General features: G+C 45.0%; 2 protein-coding genes across 2 annotated transcripts in view; one reads left to right on the forward strand and one right to left on the reverse strand.

Moving 5' to 3' along the window:
• ints6l (integrator complex subunit 6 like) overlaps positions 1-17,031 on the forward strand; it is a 49,910-nt gene extending 32,879 nt beyond the window's left edge. Inside the window, exons 14-18 of the mRNA XM_084332531.1 lie at positions 60-202; positions 435-663; positions 910-1,323; positions 3,214-3,307; positions 15,190-17,031. Of these exons, the coding sequence (XP_084188657.1) occupies positions 60-202; positions 435-663; positions 910-1,323; positions 3,214-3,307; positions 15,190-15,292 (983 nt within the window). The 3' untranslated portion in view covers positions 15,293-17,031. The remainder of the gene's footprint in view (positions 1-59; positions 203-434; positions 664-909; positions 1,324-3,213; positions 3,308-15,189) is intronic.
• A 2,458-nt stretch (positions 17,032-19,489) lies between these two features.
• Positions 19,490-21,863, reverse strand: mmgt1 (membrane magnesium transporter 1). Its single transcript, XM_084331512.1, has 4 exons — positions 21,758-21,863; positions 21,337-21,389; positions 21,143-21,246; positions 19,490-20,336 (listed from the first exon to the last, which is right to left on the reverse strand). Exons 1-4 carry the CDS (start codon positions 21,834-21,836, stop codon positions 20,180-20,182), a joined length of 393 nt encoding a protein of 130 aa, XP_084187638.1. The 5' UTR covers positions 21,837-21,863; the 3' UTR covers positions 19,490-20,179.
• Between the last annotated feature and the right edge of the window lie 115 nt (positions 21,864-21,978).

Consider the following 21,978-nt stretch of genomic DNA (forward strand, 5'->3'; position numbering starts at 1 on the left):
CTGATGGTCTTTTGCTGTGTTGAGATCAACTGGTGAGTGGAAATGAACTCTGTTGACAGATTATCTGCACAGTATCCCCGTGGCTCAGATGGGGAACTACCAGGAGTACCTGAAGCTGATGCCGTCTCTACTGAGGGAGATCGATCCTGACCAGCCCAAACGCTTGCACACCTTTGGGAATCCCTTCAAGCAGGATAAGAAGGTAAATAATATTATTACAAATATTATAAGTCTTGTATAATGCAAATGCACACACTGCTGTCTTGAGAAGGAGAAGAATGTTTAGGATCTAGTCCTATATAATAATAATAGTAATAGATTTGATTTGAATAGCACCTTTCATACCAGAATTGCAGCCCAAAGTGCTTCACATCAGTAAAAATAGTGAAGAGATGCATTTTGATATAATATATGATGTATGATCTTTACCTCAGGGGATGATGATCGACGAGGCGGATGAGTTCGTAGCAGGTCCTCAGAACAAGAAAAGGGGGAACTCTGGCGATTCCAACCTGGGTGGCGCTCTGAAGAGGAAACGGAGCATGTCCCCGTTACTGCGGCGACCGCAGACCCCACCGATCATCACCAACCACGTGTCGGGGAAGGGGCCCGCCGGAGCCCCGGGACAACAGAGCCTCGTCAAGCCTGTCCCACTGCACAAAGGTAGTCGTCTGATGGGGCAATATCAGTCGAGGTCTTATGGGTAGATTACAGGGTTACTGTTGCAGTTTATAGTATTCTGCCTGCATAAAATGCACAGTAGACGGCAAAACACTGATGGCTCTACATAGTACATACATAATATTATACAGTAGTTTTAAATTAATCTTTGCCATTGTGAACAGAACAGAATTTTGCCATTTTCCTGAACTAATGATTTAATTAAATGTACTCTCCTTTCCCCCTCAGGAGCAGACGGCAATAGTGTGCTGGTCACAGAGAGTAACGGCGAGGGGGGCCTTGGCCCCGGTTCGGGGGACGGCTGGCCTGAGGAGGTGGACGTGGACGCTGTGGGGGGGAGGCTGGAGGACGGGGCCGCTTTGTCCACAGCAGACAGTGAGGAGGACAGCGGGCTGATGGAGGAGGACAGTCTAGTGGAGGAGGACAATCTAGTGGAGGAGGACAGTCCAGTGGAGGATGGTCTGGATGAGCGGCCTGTGGAAGGGAAAGAGAACTGTGAAAGACTGAGTCCGTCGAGCCAGGAGGGGGTGTTAGAGGACACTGAGGCAGACGGGGCTGAGCCCATAGTCATAGCGCCACTAGATGGCAGCAATGCAGAACTGCGTACGCGGGTCATCAAAGAGGTCCGGAAACCTGGCCGCAGTGAGTAGGAGCTTTTTTCTTTTTTTTATCCACTTTTTCTCCTTATTTTCTATTTTCCTCCCATCCCAATTTCGTGTTTCCAATTATCCCCTGTCTTGAACGTTGCTCGCATATGCCCCCCACTGGTTGGTTGTAGGGAGGATAGAAGCCTTGCATCACGTGTCCCCTCCGGTACACGAGGAGGCAGCCTGTCGCATCTTTTCACCTGCCAGCGCGGACTCTCATTGGCGAGGTGTAACGTGTGGGAGGCTCACACTACCCCCGCTATTTCCTGTCTCTGCTGTGCAGGCGTCCCCCAACCGACCTGTAGGGGTCGCTGTCCACAACGTCCAGATTACCACCCATGACTTCCACCCGCTGACTCTGCCAATTGAGCCAGTATGACGGCGGGCCCAAGCCGGAGCCAATGCTGACACCCGGATTCGAGACCGGAGTCTCTTGCATTGGTGACGAGCGCAATCTCAGCTGCGCCACCCAGCCGCCCCTAGTAGGAGCTTTTTTCTGAAAATATCTTCAGCTTACTATTACTATATACTATATACTATGATGAATAATAGTATACTAGTTTGTACAAAACAAAACCAGTGAAATGTCAGAAAGTTGCAAGTTTTCTTATATAACATATTTCATGCAGAGACCATTCAAGGTTACTTACGCCTATCGCTCCTTTTGGGGGAGCATAGGCCGTCGACAACAGTTCGCCAGGGTCCTCTGTCCTGTGCTTTGCTTTCCAGCTGTTTCCATGTCAGTCCGCTCTGTGTGATGTCTGTCTCCAAGTCTCATTCAAGGTGCTTTACATAAAATGGTTAAAAAAAATTAAATGAATAAAAAATACAATACAGTACATCACAATGTGTCAGTGCGAAACCCACCAATGACTGCAGTTAATGTTGCATCATGGAGTAAGATTCATGTGTTTGTGTTGGGGATGTGCATAACAGTTATTTTGATAGCTGGCTATCCACTGTTATTAACCAGATGAAAACCGTATAGCCATGTTTTTTTTCTCTTATACTTAACGTGGTTCCAAGTGGTCTGCTGTGCCAGAATCTGCCAATTTCACGTTCTAATTATCTCTCTCTCTCTCAACACAGCAATACAAATCTATCTTAACTTTACCAGACGACATTCGTACAACATAGGTTACACACAGCGATCATCCATAAGTTCTGCTCATCATCACACAACAATGCTTGGCAATGTAAAAAATACAGCGTGCCTGCATGGGAACTGTGATTTACTCATCATTGGTACAGTAGCAACACTTGTAAAACTCAAACAGAGACACATGCTGCTAGAACTCAACAAGTACTCAAACAGACACACATGCTACTAGAACTCAACAAGTACTCAAACAGAGATGCATGCTGCTAGAACAAGTACTCAAACAGAGATGCATGCTGCTAGAACAAGTACTCAAACAGAGATGCATGCTGCTAGAACAAGTACTCAAACAGAGATGCATGCTGCTAGAACAAGTACTCAAACAGAGATGCATGCTGCTAGAACAAGTACTCAAACAGAGATGCATGCTGCTAGAACAAGTACTCAAACAGAGATGCATGCTGCTAGAACAAGTACTCAAACAGAGATGCATGCTGCTAGAACAAGTACTCAAACAGAGATGCATGCTGCTAGAACAAGTACTCAAACAGAGATGCATGCTGCTAGAACAAGTACTCAAACAGAGATGCATGCTGCTAGAACAAGTACTCAAACAGATGCATGCTGCTAGAACAAGTACTCAAACAGAGACGCGTGCTGCTAGAACTCAACAAGTACTCAAACAGAGATGCATGCTGCTAGAACTCAACAAGTACTCAAACAGAGATGCATGCTGCTAGAACTCAACAAGTATAATTTCTTGGCCATCTCTGTGCTCCTTCTCAGACTATGACGGAATATTCCGGCTCCTGGAGGAGGTGAAAGGGTCAGTTAACGTCCAAAGGTACTTCATCCACCACGCCATCCAAGAGGCTTCCAGGTGAGAAACACACTAACAACTAGAATGACTCCAGGAGAGCTGCAACACCAGCACTACAACACAGCACTGAGCACTACAGCACAACACTACAGCACTGAACACTACAGCACTGAGCACTACAGCACAACACTAGAGCACTGAACACTACAGCACTGAGCACTACAGCACTGAGCACTACAGCACTGAGCACTACAACACTACAGCACTGAGCACTACAGCACAACACTACAGCACTGAGCACTACAGCACAACACTACAGCACTGAGCACTACAGCACTGAGCACTACAACACTACAGCACTGAGCACTACAGCACTGAGCACTACAACACTACAGCACTGAGCACTACAGCACAACACTACAGCACTGAGCACTACAGCACTACAGCACTGAGCACTACAGCACAACACTACAGCCAGGGAACAAAATAACTAGACGCCATTCGCCAAATGCGTGTAGATTTACCGTCTGGCGGCTAAAAATAATAGTCTGCCCGCCAGCTGGCGTGTAGTTCATATCGATACTCTTATTTTGAAAATCCTGTGCGGGTCTCATTGCCGCCCCAAGCGCAGCTCCAGTCATAATATCTGGGCTCCGGCAGCTAGCAACGTTCAGGTTCATATGATACTCTTATTTTGAAAAACCCTCTAGCAACTCCGCGAGTCATATGATATCCGCCCACTCCGTGTTTCACTTTCTTGAAAACAGAGCAGCAGCATCAACACAGCAGCGTTAACACAGCAGTGCGCCTACAGACGCGAAATAAGTCTGTGATGTTTTTTTTCTTCTCACAACGAGTCCAATGCAGCTACATGCTCTTATGCCCACATCGCCCGAAATGAACGTTTATGTACCAATCACTACAACGTTAACGTAAGCTAACAAGCTAATCCTGATGATCAGACGAGGCAGAGCCACAGTGAGCAGCACTGAGGAAAGGGAAATGGGGGGGGGGGCACTCTCCCCTTCCCTGTGTGTGTGTGTGTGTGTGTGTGCGTGCGTTTGGAAAGACGACGGAGTCACTAGTCAGGACTCAGGACAGGAGTATATTATAGTAAATTGAGGATTACTGAGGATGGACAGATAATGTTGATATTCAAATATAAAAAAGTTTCGAGAGGAGTGGAAGTTTGAAGACAGACTACAATATGATGCAGGGGTGGTGAGTTGAAACACAGTGTGTGTGTGTCCCGACCCCACTTCTATGTTTCAATAAATTATTTGCATTTAAAACTATTAACGCTGACTCATTCCTTCAGTCCACTCAAAATTATGCTAATATTCCTTATGTTGTTTATGATATTAATTGAAAATAGCATATGAGAGTATTATATGTAATAATAACACATGGCGATATACTAAAAAGCTATTTATAATTTTTGGCTAGTAAAAAATCTGCCCGGCTGGTACTTTTAAAAATCTACCAGCCAAGTGGCTGGTAAGTCAAAAAGTTAAGTTTGTTCCCTGACTACAGCACTGAGCACTACAGCACTGAGCACTACAACACTGAGCACTACAACACTACAGCACTACAGCACTGAGCACTACAGCACTACAGCACTGAGCACTACAACACTGAGCACTACAGCACTACAGCACTGAGCACTACAACACTGAGCACTACAGCACTACAGCACTGAGCACTACAACACTGAGCACTACAGCACTACAGCACTGAGCACTACAACACTGAGCACTACAGCACTGAGCACTACAACACTGAGCACTACAGCACTACAGCACTGAGCACTACAGCACTGAGCACTACAGCACTGAGCACTACAGCACTACAGCACTACAGCACTGAGCACTACAGCACTGAGCACTACAGCACTGAGCACTACAGCACTGAGCACTACAGCACTGAGCACTACAGCACTACAACACTACAACACTGAGCACTACAACACTACAACACTGAGCACTACAGCACTACAACACTACAACACTGAGCACTACAACACTACAGCACTACAACACCGAGCACTACAGCACTGAGCACTACAACACTGAGCACTACAGCACTACAGCACTGAGCACTACAACACTACAGCACTACAACACTGAGCACTACAACACTGAGCACTACAACACTACAACACTGAGCACTACAGCACTACAACACTGAGCACTACAACACTACAACACTACAACACTGAGCACTACAGCACTACAACACTGAGCACTACAGCACTGAGCACTACAGCACTACAACACTGAGCACTACAGCACTGAGCACTACAACACTGAGCACTACAGCACAACACTACAGCACTGAGCACTACAGCACAACACTACCAACACTACAGCACTACAGCACAACACTACAGCACTGAGCACTACAACACTGAGCACTACAGCACAACACTACAACACTACAGCACTACAGCACAACACTACAGCACTACAGCACAACACTACAGCACTGAGCACTACAGCACAACACTAGAGCACTACAGCACAACACTACAGCACTGAGCACTACAGCACAACACTACAGCACTGAGCACTACAACACTGAGCACTACAGCACTACAGCACTGAGCACTACAGCACTGAGCACTACAGCACTACAGCACTGAGCACTACAGCACTGAGCACTACAGCACAACACTACAGCACTACAGCACTGAGCACTACAGCACTACAGCACTGAGCACTACAGCACTGAGCACTACAGCACAACACTACAGCACTGAGCACTACAACACTGAGCACTACAACACTGAGCACTACAGCACTGAGCACTACAACACTGAGCACTACAGTACTGAGCACTACAGCACTGAGCACTACAACACTGAGCACTACAACACTGAGCACTACAACACTACAACACTACAACACTACAGCACTGAGCACTACAACACTACAACACTACAACACTGAGCACTACAACACTGAGCACTACAACACTACAGCACTACAGCACTACAGCACTGAGCACTACAACACTGAGCACTACAGCACTGAGCACTACAACACTACAGCACTACAACACTGAGCACTACAACACTGAGCACTACAACACTGAGCACTACAACACTACAGCACTGAGCACAACACTACAGCACTGAGCACTACAGCACAACACTACAGCACTACAGCACTGAGCACTACAACACTGAGCACTACAGCACTACAGCACTGAGCACTACAGCACTGAGCACTACAGCACTGAGCACTACAACACTGAGCACTACAACACTACAGCACTACAGCACTACAGCACTGAGCACTACAGCACTACAGCACTGAGCACTACAGCACTACAACTAGGGATGGGTACCTTTCACATTTGAACCGATACCGGTACCGGTACCTGTGAATCGATACCGGTACCCAACGGTACCTTTTTTCGGTACTTTAGTCTCAAGAAATTTCATTTACCTACCTCAGTCGTAAAAAAAAAATCCAAACTTCAAATAACTACAATTTCTACAGTTTTCGGCTTGTCATTGCTCCGACTGCTTTGTTGTTGAATCAAGTCAAATCCTAGGTAAGCATATATTGTGCGTGTGAACGTTGACATGAAAAAAAAAATTGTAATTTTTTTTTTTTTTTTTTTTTTGGTTTCTCACTTTATTCTATACTCGGTAGTACCGACGTGTTTCCGTTCGGTACCTCAAAAGTACCGAATTCGGTACCCATCCCTAACTACAACACTACAGCACTGAGCACTACAGCACTGAGCACTACAACACTGAGCACTACAGCACTGAGCACTACAACACTACAGCACTGAGCACTACAACACTGAGCACTACAACACTACAGCACTGAGCACTACAACACTACAGCACTGAGCACTACAACACTGAGCACTACAACACTACAGTACTGAGCACTACAGCACTACAGCACTACAGCACTGAGCACTACAGAACTACAACACTACAGCACTACAACACTACAGCACTACAGCACTACAGCACTGAGCACTACAGCACTGAGCACTACAACACTGAGCACTACAACACTACAACACTGAGCACTACAACACTACAGCACTGAGCACTACAGCACAAGACTACAGCACTGAGCACTACAACACTGAGCACTACAACACTACAGCACTGAGCACTACTACAACACTACAACACTGAGCACTACAGCACTGAGCACTACAGCACTGAGCACTACAGCACTGAGCACTACAGCACTGAGCACTACAACACTACAACACTGAGCACTACAGCACTACAGCACTGAGCACTACAGAACTGAGCACTGAGCACTACAACACTACAGCACTGAGCACTACTACAACACTACAACACTGAGCACTACAGCACTGAGCACTACAGCACTGAGCACTACAACACTGAGCACTACAGCACTACAACACTGAGCACTACAGCACTGAGCACTACAACACTGAGTACTACAGCACTACAGCACTGATCACTACAGCACTGAGCACTACAACACTGAGCACTACAACACTACAACACTGAGCACTACAACACTGAGCACTACAGCACTACAGCACTGATCACTACAACACTGAGCACTACAGCACTACAGCACTGAGCACTACAGCACTACAACACTGAGCACTACAACACTGAGCACTACAGCACTACAGCACTGAGCACTACAGCACTGAGCACTACAACACTGAGCACTACAACACTACAACACTGAGCACTACAGCACTGAGCACTACAACACTCAGCACTACAGCACTGAGCACTACAGCACTACAACACTGAGCACTACAACACTGAGCACTACAGCACTACAGCACTGAGCACTACAGCACTACAACACTGAGCACTACAACACTGAGCACTACAACACTGAGCACTACAACACTACAACACTGAGCACTACAACACTGAGCACTACAGCACTGAGCACTACAGAACTGAGCACTGAGCACTACAACACTACAACACTGAGCACTACAGCACTACAGCACTGAGCACTACAGCACTACAGCACTGAGCACTACAGCACTGAGCACTACAACACTACAACACTGAGCACTACAGCACTACAGCACTGAGCACTACAGCACTACAGCACTGAGCACTACAGCACTGAGCACTACAACACTACAACACTGAGCACTACAGCACTACAGCACTGAGCACTACAGCACTGAGCACTACAGCACTACAACACTGAGCACTACAGCACTACAGCACTGAGCACTACAGCACTGAGCACTACAGCACTGAGCACTACAGCACTGAGCACTACAACACTGAGCACTACAACACTGAGCACTACAGCACTACAACACTGAGCACTACAGCACTGAGCACTACAACACTGAGCACTACAGCACTGAGCACTACAGCACTGTGCACTACAACACTACAACACTGAGCACTACAGCACTACAACACTGAGCACTACAACACTACAACACTACAACACTGAGCACTACAGCACTACAACACTGAGCACTACAGCACTGAGCACTACAACACTGAGCACCACAGCACTGAGCACTACAACACTGAGCACTACAGCACTACAACACTGAGCACTACAACACTACAGCACTGAGCACTACAACACTACAACACTACAGCACTGAGCACTACAACACTACAACACTGAGCACTACAACACTACAACACTGAGCACTACAGCACTGAGCACTACAACACTACAACACTGATCACTACAACACTGAGCACTACAGCACTACAACACTACAGCACTACAGCACTGAGCACTACAACACTACAGCACTGAGCACTACAACACTACAGCACTACAGCACTGAGCACTACAACACTACAGCACTACAGCACTGAGCACTACAACACTACAGCACTACAACACTACAGCACTACAGCACTGAGCACTACAACACTACAACACTGAGCACTACAACACTACAGCACTACAGCACTGAGCACTACAGCACTACAACACTACAACACTGAGCACTACAACACTACAACACTACAACACTGAGCACTACAACACTACAACACTGAGCACTACAACACTGAGCACTACAGCACTGAGCACTACAACACTACAGCACTGAGCACTACATCACTACAGCATTGAGCACTACAGCACTGAGCACTACATCACTGAGCACTACAGCACTACAGCACTACAACACTGAGCACTACAACACTACAGCACTACAACACTGAGCACTACAACACTGAGCACTACAACACTGAGCACTACAGCACTACAACACTACAGCACTACAACACTGAGCACTACAACACTGAGCACTACAGCACTACAACACTGAGCACTACAACACTGAGCACTACAACACTGAGCACTACAGCACTACAACACTGAGCACTACAACACTGAGCACTACAGCACTACAACACTGAGCACTACAACACTGAGCACTACAGCACTACAACACTGAGCACTACAACACTGAGCACTACAGCACTACAACACTACAACACTGAGCACTACAACACTGAGCACTACAGCACTGAGCACTACATCACTGAGCACTACAACACTGAGCACTACAACACTACAACACTGAGCACTACAACACTACAGCACTACAACACTGAGCACTACAGCACTACAACACTACAACACTGAGCACTACAGCACTACAACACTGAGCACTACAACACTGAGCACTACAACACTGAGCACTACAGCACTACAGCACTACAACACTGAGCACTACAGCACTACAACACTGAGCACTACATCACTACAGCACTGAGCACTACAGCACTACAACACTGAGCACTACAGCACTGAGCACTACAACACTGAGCACTACAACACTGAGCACTACAACACTGAGCACTACAACACTACAACACTGAGCACTACAACACTGAGCACTACAGCACTGAGCACTACAACACTGAGCACTACAGCACTGAGCACTACAACACTACAACACTGAGCACTACAACACTGAGCACTACAGCACTGAGCACTACAGCACTGAGCACTACAACACTGAGCACTACAGCACTACAGCACTGAGCACTACAGCACTACAACACTGAGCACTACAACACTGAGCACTACAGCACTACAGCACTGAGCACTACAGCACTGAGCACTACAACACTGAGCACTACAACACTACAGCACTGAGCACTACAACACTCAGCACTACAGCACTGAGCACTACAGCACTACAACACTGAGCACTACAACACTGAGCACTACAGCACTACAGCACTGAGCACTACAGCACTACAACACTGAGCACTACAACACTGAGCACTACAACACTGAGCACTACAACACTACAACACTGAGCACTACAACACTGAGCACTACAGCACTGAGCACTACAGAACTGAGCACTGAGCACTACAACACTGAGCACTACAGCACTACAGCACTGAGCACTACAGCACTACAGCACTGAGCACTACAGCACTGAGCACTACAACACTACAACACTGAGCACTACAGCACTACAGCACTGAGCACTACAGCACTGAGCACTACAGCACTACAACACTGAGCACTACAGCACTACAGCACTGAGCACTACAGCACTGAGCACTACAGCACTGAGCACTACAGCACTGAGCACTACAACACTGAGCACTACAACACTGAGCACTACAGCACTACAACACTGAGCACTACAGCACTGAGCACTACAACACTGAGCACTACAACACTGAGCACTACAGCACTACAACACTGAGCACTACAACACTACAACACTACAACACTGAGCACTACAGCACTACAACACTGAGCACTACAGCACTGAGCACTACAACACTGAGCACCACAGCACTGAGCACTACAACACTGAGCACTACAGCACTACAACACTGAGCACTACAACACTACAGCACTGAGCACTACAACACTACAACACTACAGCACTGAGCACTACAACACTACAACACTGAGCACTACAACACTACAACACTGAGCACTACAGCACTGAGCACTACAACACTACAACACTGATCACTACAACACTGAGCACTACAGCACTACAACACTACAGCACTACAGCACTGAGCACTACAACACTACAGCACTGAGCACTACAACACTACAGCACTACAGCACTGAGCACTACAACACTACAGCACTACAGCACTGAGCACTACAACACTACAGCACTACAACACTACAGCACTACAGCACTGAGCACTACAACACTACAACACTGAGCACTACAACACTACAGCACTACAGCACTGAGCACTACAGCACTGAGCACTACAACACTACAACACTACAACACTGAGCACTACAACACTACAACACTGAGCACTACAACACTGAGCACTACAGCACTGAGCACTACAACACTACAGCACTGAGCACTACATCACTACAGCATTGAGCACTACAGCACTGAGCACTACATCACTGAGCACTACAGCACTACAGCACTACAACACTGAGCACTACAACACTACAGCACTACAACACTGAGCACTACAACACTGAGCACTACAACACTGAGCACTACAGCACTACAACACTACAGCACTACAACACTGAGCACTACAACACTGAGCACTACAGCACTACAACACTGAGCACTACAACACTGAGCACTACAACACTGAGCACTACAGCACTACAACACTGAGCACTACAACACTGAGCACTACAGCACTACAACACTGAGCACTACAACACTGAGCACTACAGCACTACAACACTGAGCACTACAACACTGAGCACTACAGCACTACAACACTACAACACTGAGCACTACAACACTGAGCACTACAGCACTGAGCACTACATCACTGAGCACTACAACACTGAGCACTACAACACTACAACACTGAGCACTACAACACTACAGCACTACAACACTGAGCACTACATCACTGAGCACTACAACACTGAGCACTACAGCACTACAACACTACAACACTGAGCACTACAGCACTACAACACTGAGCACTACAACACTGAGCACTACAGCACTACAGCACTACAACACTGAGCACTACAGCACTACAACACTGAGCACTACAGCACTACAGCACTGGGCACTACAACACTGAGCACTACAGCACTACAACACTGAGCACTACAGCACTGAGCACTACAACACTGAGCACTACAACACTGAGCACTACAACACTGAGCACTACAACACTACAACACTGAGCACTACAACACTGAGCACTACAGCACTGAGCACTACAACACTGAGCACTACAGCACTGAGCACTACAACACTACAACACTGAGCACTACAACACTGAGCACTACAGCACTGAGCACTACAGCACTGAGCACTACAACACTGAGCACTACAACACTGAGCACTACAACACTGAGCACTATAACACTGAGCACTACAACACTGAGCACTACAACACTACAACACTGAGCACTACAGCACTGAGCACTACAACACTGAGCACTACAGCACTACAGCACTACAACACTACAGCACTACAACACTGAGCACTACAACACTGAGCACTACAGCACTACAACACTGAGCACTACAGCACTACAACACTGAGCACTACAGCACTACAGCACTGAGCACTAAATAAATAAACAATTCTATTTAGAATTAAGATTTTGGCTTCCAACGATTATGAAAGCTAAATATTTTTTAGCCAGGTCATGGTTTTGTTTTTCAGTTTAATTATATTTTTAAGTTCAATAAATGCATGATGTTTCCAAAGTCAAAGAGTAATCCTGTTAAATAATCGTGATCTCAACATAATCGTGATTATGATTTTTGCCATAATGAAGCAGCCCTCCTCCAGTGATGAATGGAGCATACAGAGAATACTAAGGAGACTCGTTGTCAGAGTAGACCTCGCATTAATCTACATTTACATTTACATTTAGTCATTTAGCTGACGCTTTTATCCAAATCCAATCTAGCTAGCGTCTGGTCCATAGTAGTACTATATAAACACCTTTAATTAAACACCTTTAACACCTCATTAAACCTTGTACCAGCTTAATAATGTGCCATCCTGCCCCCTCTCAGTGCAGTCTCCTCATACTGTAGATTTAGTGTCCTTGGAACACAGCAACCATTCATTCTGACTCTTAACTACACAGCAACCATTGATTTAGACTCATAACTACACAGCAACCAAACCATTCATTCTTACATTCACATTTATAGGATTACCCAGATTTTTTTTACATTTTTTTACATTTAGTCATTTAGCTGACGCTTTTATCCAAAGCGACTTACAAGTTCTGTACGACAAGCCATCAGGAAGGGCACAACTCTATCAGCTGAGCAACAATGTTCATCAAAGTGTTGAGTGCTACAGTGTAGGTTAGTTTATTAGGACAAGTGCATGACAGTACGGTTAGTTAGGGTTAGATATTTATTTTTTATATATATATATATATTTTTTGTATTCGGATAATGGTTGAAGAAGTGCCTCTTTAGTCGACGGTGAAAGATTGGACGTGTTTCGGCTGTCCTAACTGGGGTGGGTAGTTCATTCCACCATTGTGGGGCAAGGACTGAGAATAGGCGACTTCTCTTTGATGACCCTCCCGGAGCTCGGATAGGAGTAGGTCTGAGGCGGCCAGAAGATGCAGAGCGTAGGGGTCTTGAGGGTGTGTAGTTAGAGACCATTGACCGGAGGTAAGCGGGAGCGGTTCCCTTTGCCGCACGGTATGCCAGGTCGAGGGCCTTGAAGCAGATTCGTGCAGCAATGGGGAGCCAGTGCAGGTCCCTAAGAAGTGGGGTGACATGGGCCGACTTCGGTAGGTTTGAGATCAGGCGGGCCGCTGCGTTTTGAATGAGTTGAAGAGGCGTGGTGGCAGTGGCCGGGAGGCCAGCGAGCAGTGCGTTGCAGTAGTCGAGGCGGGAGATGACTGTTGATTGAACGAGGAGTTGGGTGGCTTCTTTTGTCAGGAAGGGGCGGATCCTTCTGACGTTGCTCAGGAGGAATCGGCAGGTTCTGGTTGTCGCTGCGATGTGAGCAGAGAAGTTCAACTGGTCGTCGAGGACAACACCAAGGTTCTTGGCGGTCGGGGACGCGGTCACAGCTGCATTCTCGACTGTGATGGAAAGGTGGGAGGATTTGGCCGGCAGGTGGAGCAATTCTGTTTTGCTTAGGTTCAGTTTGAGGTGGTTGGTCGTCATCCAGGCGGAGATGTCGGACAGACAGGCCGAGATCCGCTCAGAGACGTGGATATCTGAGGGAGCAAAGGAGAGGAAGAGTTGAGTATCGTCGGCATAACAATCATACGAGAAGGCATGAGACGTGATAATGTTACCCAGTGATTTAGTGTAGAGGGAGAAGAGAAGGGGTCCTAAAACCGAGCCCTGGGGGACACCCGTCCGCAGGGGGCGGGTGGCCGACAGGGTCCCTCTCCATGACACTTGGTAGGAGCGGTCATTGAGGTATGATGACAGCCATGTCAGCGCAGAGCCAGCCACTCCCATTCCTGCGAGGGCCGCGAGGAGGATCTGGTGGTTGACTGTGTCAAAGGCTGCAGATAGATCTAGGAGAATCAGGACAGAGGAGAGGCCTTTCGCTTTTGCTAAGTGAAGTGCCTCTGTGACCGCAATGAGGGCAGTCTCTGTGGAGTGGCCAGTCCTGACTCTCACTCTTAACTACACTGCAACCATTTATTCAAACTCTTAACTACACCGCAACCATTCATTCTGACTCTTAACTACACCGCAACCATTCATTCTGACTCTTAACTACACTGCAACCATTAATTCTGACTCTTAACTACACCGCAACCATTCATTCTGACTCTTAACTACACCGCAACCATTCATTCTGACTCTTAACTACACTGCGGTCAGGCTAGCTTGCAGCTAGATGGCTTTCTACTGAACACACAGAGAGGAATTTTGTATCTATCTTCGTGTCTGACTCTGGAGATGACTGTAAGCTCATTTCATATAATGTTCCTTTAACTTTCCTCCTTTGTTCCCATTTGTGTCGTTTTCTCTCCCAGGTTCAAGAAGCGGGTGCTGATCCAGCAGCTAGAGACGGCTCTGGAGGAGATGGAGGAGAGGCAGGCAGCAGCTACCCGGCTCAACCACGACCACGGCACATAGTTAAGAGAGACCGCGAGGCTCCTTGCTTATAAACAGTTGGACAGAGAGGAACAAGGAACTTCTATTTTGTTCTCTTTTGAGGATGTGGTTCAGACAGTTGGATGAAGCCACCTGAATACACCACCATGTTTGGTCTCAAAAGGAGAGGGGGAGTTGGGCTGTGTCCTTCAGTATATGTCCTTCAGTACATGTCCTTCAGTAGATGCCCACGTTGTCCTGCTAGAGGTACAGGTTAAGAGGTTCAACGTGTAGGAGGAGCCTGGGAGTGGATCAACTGAGAATGAGTAAAAGAGACTAAGAACACAATCCTGATGCCATTGACAACCATATGGCTCCTGTCCACACGTTCATTCATCATCACACACACACACACTCCGTACTGTACTAGGTATGCATAATGATGGCAGACTGTAATAGTAAGTTGGGGGGGGGGGGGCAGTATTTTTTTTCATGTGAAGCCTAGCATTTTAACTACTGTTACTGTGATTTGGATCAGGACCTTTTTAAGTTATTGTTGCAGTTATTGTTGTTACTGGTCCTTAACTGTTTTTTAAGAGCATAAATGACCTCTGTTCAGCTGGTCTGGTGATTGTATTACTGCTGGTTAACACTTTACTGTAGGGGACACAAGTAACGAGTAGGGACAAATCCAGTATGTTCATTAATTGTTTATTAATAATTTGTTGTTATATAATGAGCTTAAAAACGAAAGCGGAACTAACAGGTTGACTAACGACTAATAAGCAAAATAACGCTCCGCAAGTTAATATATTAGCTCCACCTCGAGATTTGTCTTTTTAATAGCCTCTTTTGATGTGTTTTATACATATCTAAAAATCTTACTTGATGGACGATGAAGGAATATGATCGGCTAGGGTCTTAGGTCTAAATCCTTCTGGAGTGGCGTGCCCCGGCCTTCTCAGTCACTCGCGCTGTAAATAACATTACATTTTATGCTCAAATCTCCCATTTTCTATTCTTAACTCCAGTAGCTCTTAATTCTAAACGTTAACAGTAAGTTCACTAATAGTTCTGAGGAATGTAATTCTTGTGCACCCTGAAGTAAAGTGTTAACTTACTTCTTTATGAAATACAGTATAGGTATTTGCTATTGAAAATACAGTATTGTGTACTGACTATGTGGTTCACATGAGAAATCTGGTCTACCTCATATCTTTTGGTGTTGTAGCCACATACATGTTGGAGAGGTTGGCTCAACAAAACAATGTCAACTCAACCAAATTTTTTTTATTGTGCCCTCCTCTGTACAAATGTACAATCCTACTTGCTGTTTTATTGATTTCAATGTAAATTCACTCAATAAGCCAACAAAGCAATAGTAAACGTGTTCGGTACATTTGAGGACATCAACTGTGAAGATACCAGCTGTTGGGTTCCATCTTGAAAAGTTGGAGCCCGTCCTATAAGCCCCTACCCCCCTCTCTTCCATTGTCACAGTCACTCCATTGATTCTGCATCAGAGAGGGACTGTTTCCCTAGGAATCTGCCTGGACACAGCTGACAGCCACCTGTTCTTGAATCTGCATCTGCTGGTAATCTGCCTTCTTCAGATGCATTTTACACACGTACAACAAAAGCTATCAATTCTCCCTTTGTTTCCCTGAGTTTTTATGAAAGATGTACATGACTTTTTAATGTTCATAAAGAATATAGACTATTTTTGGAAATTGTTCATTTCAGAACATTAAAAAAATATATTTTGAAAGCAAAATTGTATAAAGCCCATTTTGTAAACTGTTATATATAATGGAAAGTTTTATGAATAATTTTTTTTTTTACAAATAAACTACAAAGTAGAATGATGTGTCTTATTGAATGCTTAATTGCCCCAACAAATGTACCATTGCATTCACATTACAGTGCCTCCCATTCTCAGCACATTTCCTAAGGTGAAGAATCTTTTATTAAAATGATCAACATGTATTTTCAGTTTTATCAACAGATCTATTTGAACTAAACGTGTGTAAGGTGTAAAGTCTTGTCCCCACATTCCCCAAGCAGGATTAATGGTATAGTTATGAACACTATCGGCAGATCTTTAAAGTTTGCATCTTCAACACACACACACTTTGTAAAGCATATAGATGGGCGGTCAGGTGGCGTAGCGGAGATTGCGTTCGTCACCAACGCTGGATACGCTGGGTTCGCATGTTCGAATCCAGCTCCCGGTGTTGTCACCAGCTTGGCTGGCCGTTCACACTAATACAATTGGCAGTATTAGGGGGTGGGGAAAAGCTGGCCGGTGGGTCCTGGGCGTTGTGGACAGCGACCGCTACAGTTCGGTCTGGGCGCCTGCTCAGCGAGGGTAGGATCTGGAGAGAGGTAGTGCGGCCTCCCACACGTTACACTCTCCCAGTGAGAATCTGCGCGGCCAGGCTGGCCTGCCGGCTGGCTGCACATGCGTCGGAGGAAAGCATGTGACAGTCTCCGGCCTCTCGGACCAACAGTAGGGGAAAGTGCGCAACAACCAGGAAGGGGGTTGGGAATTGGCATAACGACTAACGGTGGGATGGCAGAAAAATCGGAAAAAGGAGGGGGGAAAAAGATAATAAATAAAAAAAATAAAATAAACATGCAATAGATGTAACGTGCCCGCCGGTGGAACAGACTCTGGGCTGCATTTTTTACCGACCATATCAATTACCGAATTAAAGCTCTATTTGTTGCCGTTCGACCGCCACCTCACTCAACAAAATCCGTGCCTTGGTTCTCGAGTTGCATGACGATATCTCAGGCGTGCAACTTTTTATGTGCGAGCATCAATTACCACCCCGGACTATCGACGCTTTAACTCTGCCAATTGCTAAAATGATTGGTCAGGGTTGTAGCCAATGAGTGTAGCTTTCCAATGATACCCCACGTGGGGGTGTGCGAATAAAGGATCTAGGTGAAAGTTGACAAGTGAAAACCAGAAGTGGAAAACATTCTGAATGAATGGCCGTGGATGAGGAAATGGAATACCGGAATGGAATAATTTTTTTAGCACAGTTTACCCAGATCTCTCTAGATTCTAGAAGACTCATTTCTGAACGGATTTTTTTAATGTTTTGACCTGTACTACATAATACTTCAGGCTATGGATCTGCTGTGTTTTTCAGTACACAAGTTCAACTCAAGTTCAGCCATGTTACTCTATTTCATTAGCACTAAAAGTGAATTTTTTGCATTAGTAACTTCAGAATGTTATATTTCAAAAGAGACCAGCCGCATGCATGTGCTATAAGCATAAAGTATAAAGATAAGCTTTGCAAAAAAAGTATGCAGTCCTCAAAATCAAGTTAAAAAAATGTCATTTTTCTGCCCACCTGGCTAACCAAATGCTGTGTGCACACTGATCCACAAACTTCATCTTTGAATACATCCACACACTAAAGACAAGTGTCCACCCCAGGTAAAGGAATTGGGCATTTGCAAACAGAACATTTTCCACCCAGGATGTGATTGTGGCTCTATTAAACCTTCAAGTTAGCAAACGTAAAATAATTCTCCAACTTGTCCCGTGCATCATTTGAGAAAGAACCATATGAAGTTTTCAGAGGAATGTTTTCTAACTATTATCTAAAGATGGTAAGTTAGTGTTGTGTTCATTCATAGTTAGACAGTAGAGGTTGAGTAGTTTCCTGTGATATAACATTCACACTCCCAAGTGATTTAGATTAACTTCACAAGTGCATGCTGTCCAAGACTTAAAAATGGGCTAATATGGTTCTTCAGTGCAAGGGTTCAATTCAAGTTGGGCTAAGTGCCGTCTTAAACTCAGTGTAACCTAAATTTAGATTTTAATTACCATTTGTCTTTGCCGATAGTATCTAGACATTTATTACACAAATAGAGATCAGTAATTTGTTCAATTTCAGCAAGCAGTGAGGCAATTCAGCAGGTAATGGTCGTTTCGTGGTTAGAGTCCGGCTCCTCCCGGCAGGGTGTTGAAGTGTCCATGAGCAAGACACTTAACTGCTTCTGATGAGCAGGTTGGCACCTTGCATGGTTTCCTCTTGACGTCGATGAGTCAATGGGTGAATGCGAGTCATAAGTTGTAAAGCGCTATATAAATGCAGTCCATTTATCAAAGCATTATTCCCAAAAAATAGTTCTTATAGCAGCTGCGAAAGTAGCTTCCATTACCTTAACTAACCCACTGGATATTTAAAGAGAAAGTAGATTCTGACACATTGATAAAATCAGTATAATTTTATTAAGTTAAAAACAATCTGTTGAATCTTAATAAAATGCAAAAAGAAAAAACAAATGTACCATTACTTTCTACTCTTGTTCACAGTATCAGTATCATTAGACTTGCTGTTAACACCTTAATCGTTTCTTCAAATGACATCTAGCCTTGATTTGATTTCCCTGTGGCATATTTGACAACTATTGCATACAGAATGTACAGAACAGCCTCCGTGCCTCCAAGAGGTGATGAAAGAATTCTGAAAGAAGGGTCCTCAGTTCATACAACAAAACCCATTTCTGCACATGAAATAAAAAGTTGCCCAAGGCAGCTGCTCAAGATTCATGTGTGATTTAAATAAAAGGTTTTATGCCCCTTGTGCAACAAAAGGATAGCAATTTCCCATAGCAGTTTGGACAATGACAGGGGTAGATGTCTCAGAATCTTAAGACCAACGCGAATACAATTATATACAAACAAATCTGCTAAAAAAAAAAGACTGAAGGGTTGGCACAGTAAGTGTTAAATATGGTTGTGACCACTTTTATGGAAAGATGCAAGTCGTTTGAACAGCATGTTAGTTTTATGTACAAAGACAAATTAAAGTTGGGAAGATTTCTTTATCGTTTCCCCTCCCGACTAACCAAAAATCATCATGTGCACAGAAGATGCCGTGAGGGCAGGAAAGGCCAGTCTCAGTGCAAATGCTCCAGCTTGCGTAGCCGCAAGGGGTTGGGAAGGGCTTGTTGGTTGGGTACGGTGGAAGGCTCTTGCTCCGGTGAGCGGAATAGCACTCTGCCCCGGTGGGTGAACAGGTAGAAGGACGGGTGGTTCCTCAGTGTATCAAACGTTCTGAAAGACACTCGTTTGTCAAGACTAAAATAAGATAAACTAAAAACAACTAAGACTAAGGCATTTTATCTGAATCCTCTCTGTCACTGTCTAGATTGGGAAAACATTTTATTAAACATTATTAAAATGTGACAAGTCAGTTTGTTTAATAAAACTGGATGAAATGGCTGATGCAAGTAAAACAAATTGTATATTTTATTTAAAAAACAAGGATATCTAAAATAATTTCCAAAATGGACAATGGTTTGGAAGGTACATATTATTCAGTGAGATGAGTCAGTATGTCGTTTTCTGTTACTTTTCAGACTGCAATGTTCTGATTTTAGCATGCATTCTCAGGCAGGACTAATTCATCTTCCAATAAGAGTATGAAAACTCCTTGTACTATACATTTAAGCCCCCGCTGACTACATTAAAAAAACGAATTCAACATTGGAATAAAAACTTGTGTGATGTTGATGTTAATGCTGGCTTTCCACAGATCAATCTACCACTGTGCTACGAAGAACGTCTCCAGAGTACAGGAGCGATGTTTGGACAATCTGGATATGTTATGTTGCGAGGGAAATGGGGCCAACTTAATCCAGAGAAGTTCTAAACCACCTCCAGCATGTAAAATACAAAATACTCTGGATTCCGTTCAGTCCCAAAAGGAAGGTAGGTTTAAAAAATGAAAATGTTGGGAGGATAGACACTTTCAGACAGCTAAAAGATGTTGCACGTTCCCTCTGGAATAGGCCACAAACAACTAGGCTACATCATCCAGGGAGATCTAATAGTTAAAAGTCTACAGTGAATGCACTTACTTATTTTTCAGCTCTGAAGAGGCATCCATGTCTTTGAACTCTCCAGCGATGTGGACAATACCGTAACAGGTCACAACAAATGCTAATAATGTTTGTAAGACAATCTGAGGGGGGAGACAAATATGCAAATTATATATGGGGGGGGGGGGTCTATCAATTAAGTCAGAAAATAGCAGGATAAAAAAATCACTCACATCTATTGGTAGCGTTTCATTTTCCTTCTCTGCGAGACGCATGTATGATCGATCTGATGGTGGGAGAAAATGAATGAACATTAAATGTTAACCTGGGGAACGACAACCATGATCGTGTTGCATCAGAACAATCCCGTCTATTTTACATTAGACGTTTAATACATTAATCTAATTATACATCAGCTGAATTGACAAACCCCATTTCGGTTGAGGATTTAAAATAGCAAACACCGTCTCCGTTCAATCATCGGAGCTCCGCCGCGCTAGCAGCAGCTAAACTGAGGTAACCTGGCAGCTCGTCACACTGGAAGGCCGACACCGTCTCGAACCGCGTCGCGTTTCACTAGAACAACGGCTTCCGCCGCCGAAATAACGTTAACCACAAAGAAACGTGTGTCTTAAGGCCACCCTTCACACTTACGCTGTGCTGCTGAGAAAGCTGCGTGAGCCAAGGCAAAAAGTCCAACACCGACAACACTTTTCCAAAACGAAGAAGCCATTTTCAACAGTGGCGATGACAACTGAAATCAGCGTCGCGACAAAATGTCGTAGGCAGTCGAAACCCTTCTTCTGTGGTTTTTCTTTTGCGGTTGACATCCACTCGCGTGCAGCACATTACCGCCGCTATCTGGATGACATAAG

Source organism: Notolepis coatsorum (assembly GCF_963971535.1).
Source record: "Notolepis coatsorum genome assembly, chromosome: 16".
In the NCBI taxonomy this organism is placed as follows: domain Eukaryota; kingdom Metazoa; phylum Chordata; class Actinopteri; order Aulopiformes; family Paralepididae; genus Notolepis; species Notolepis coatsorum.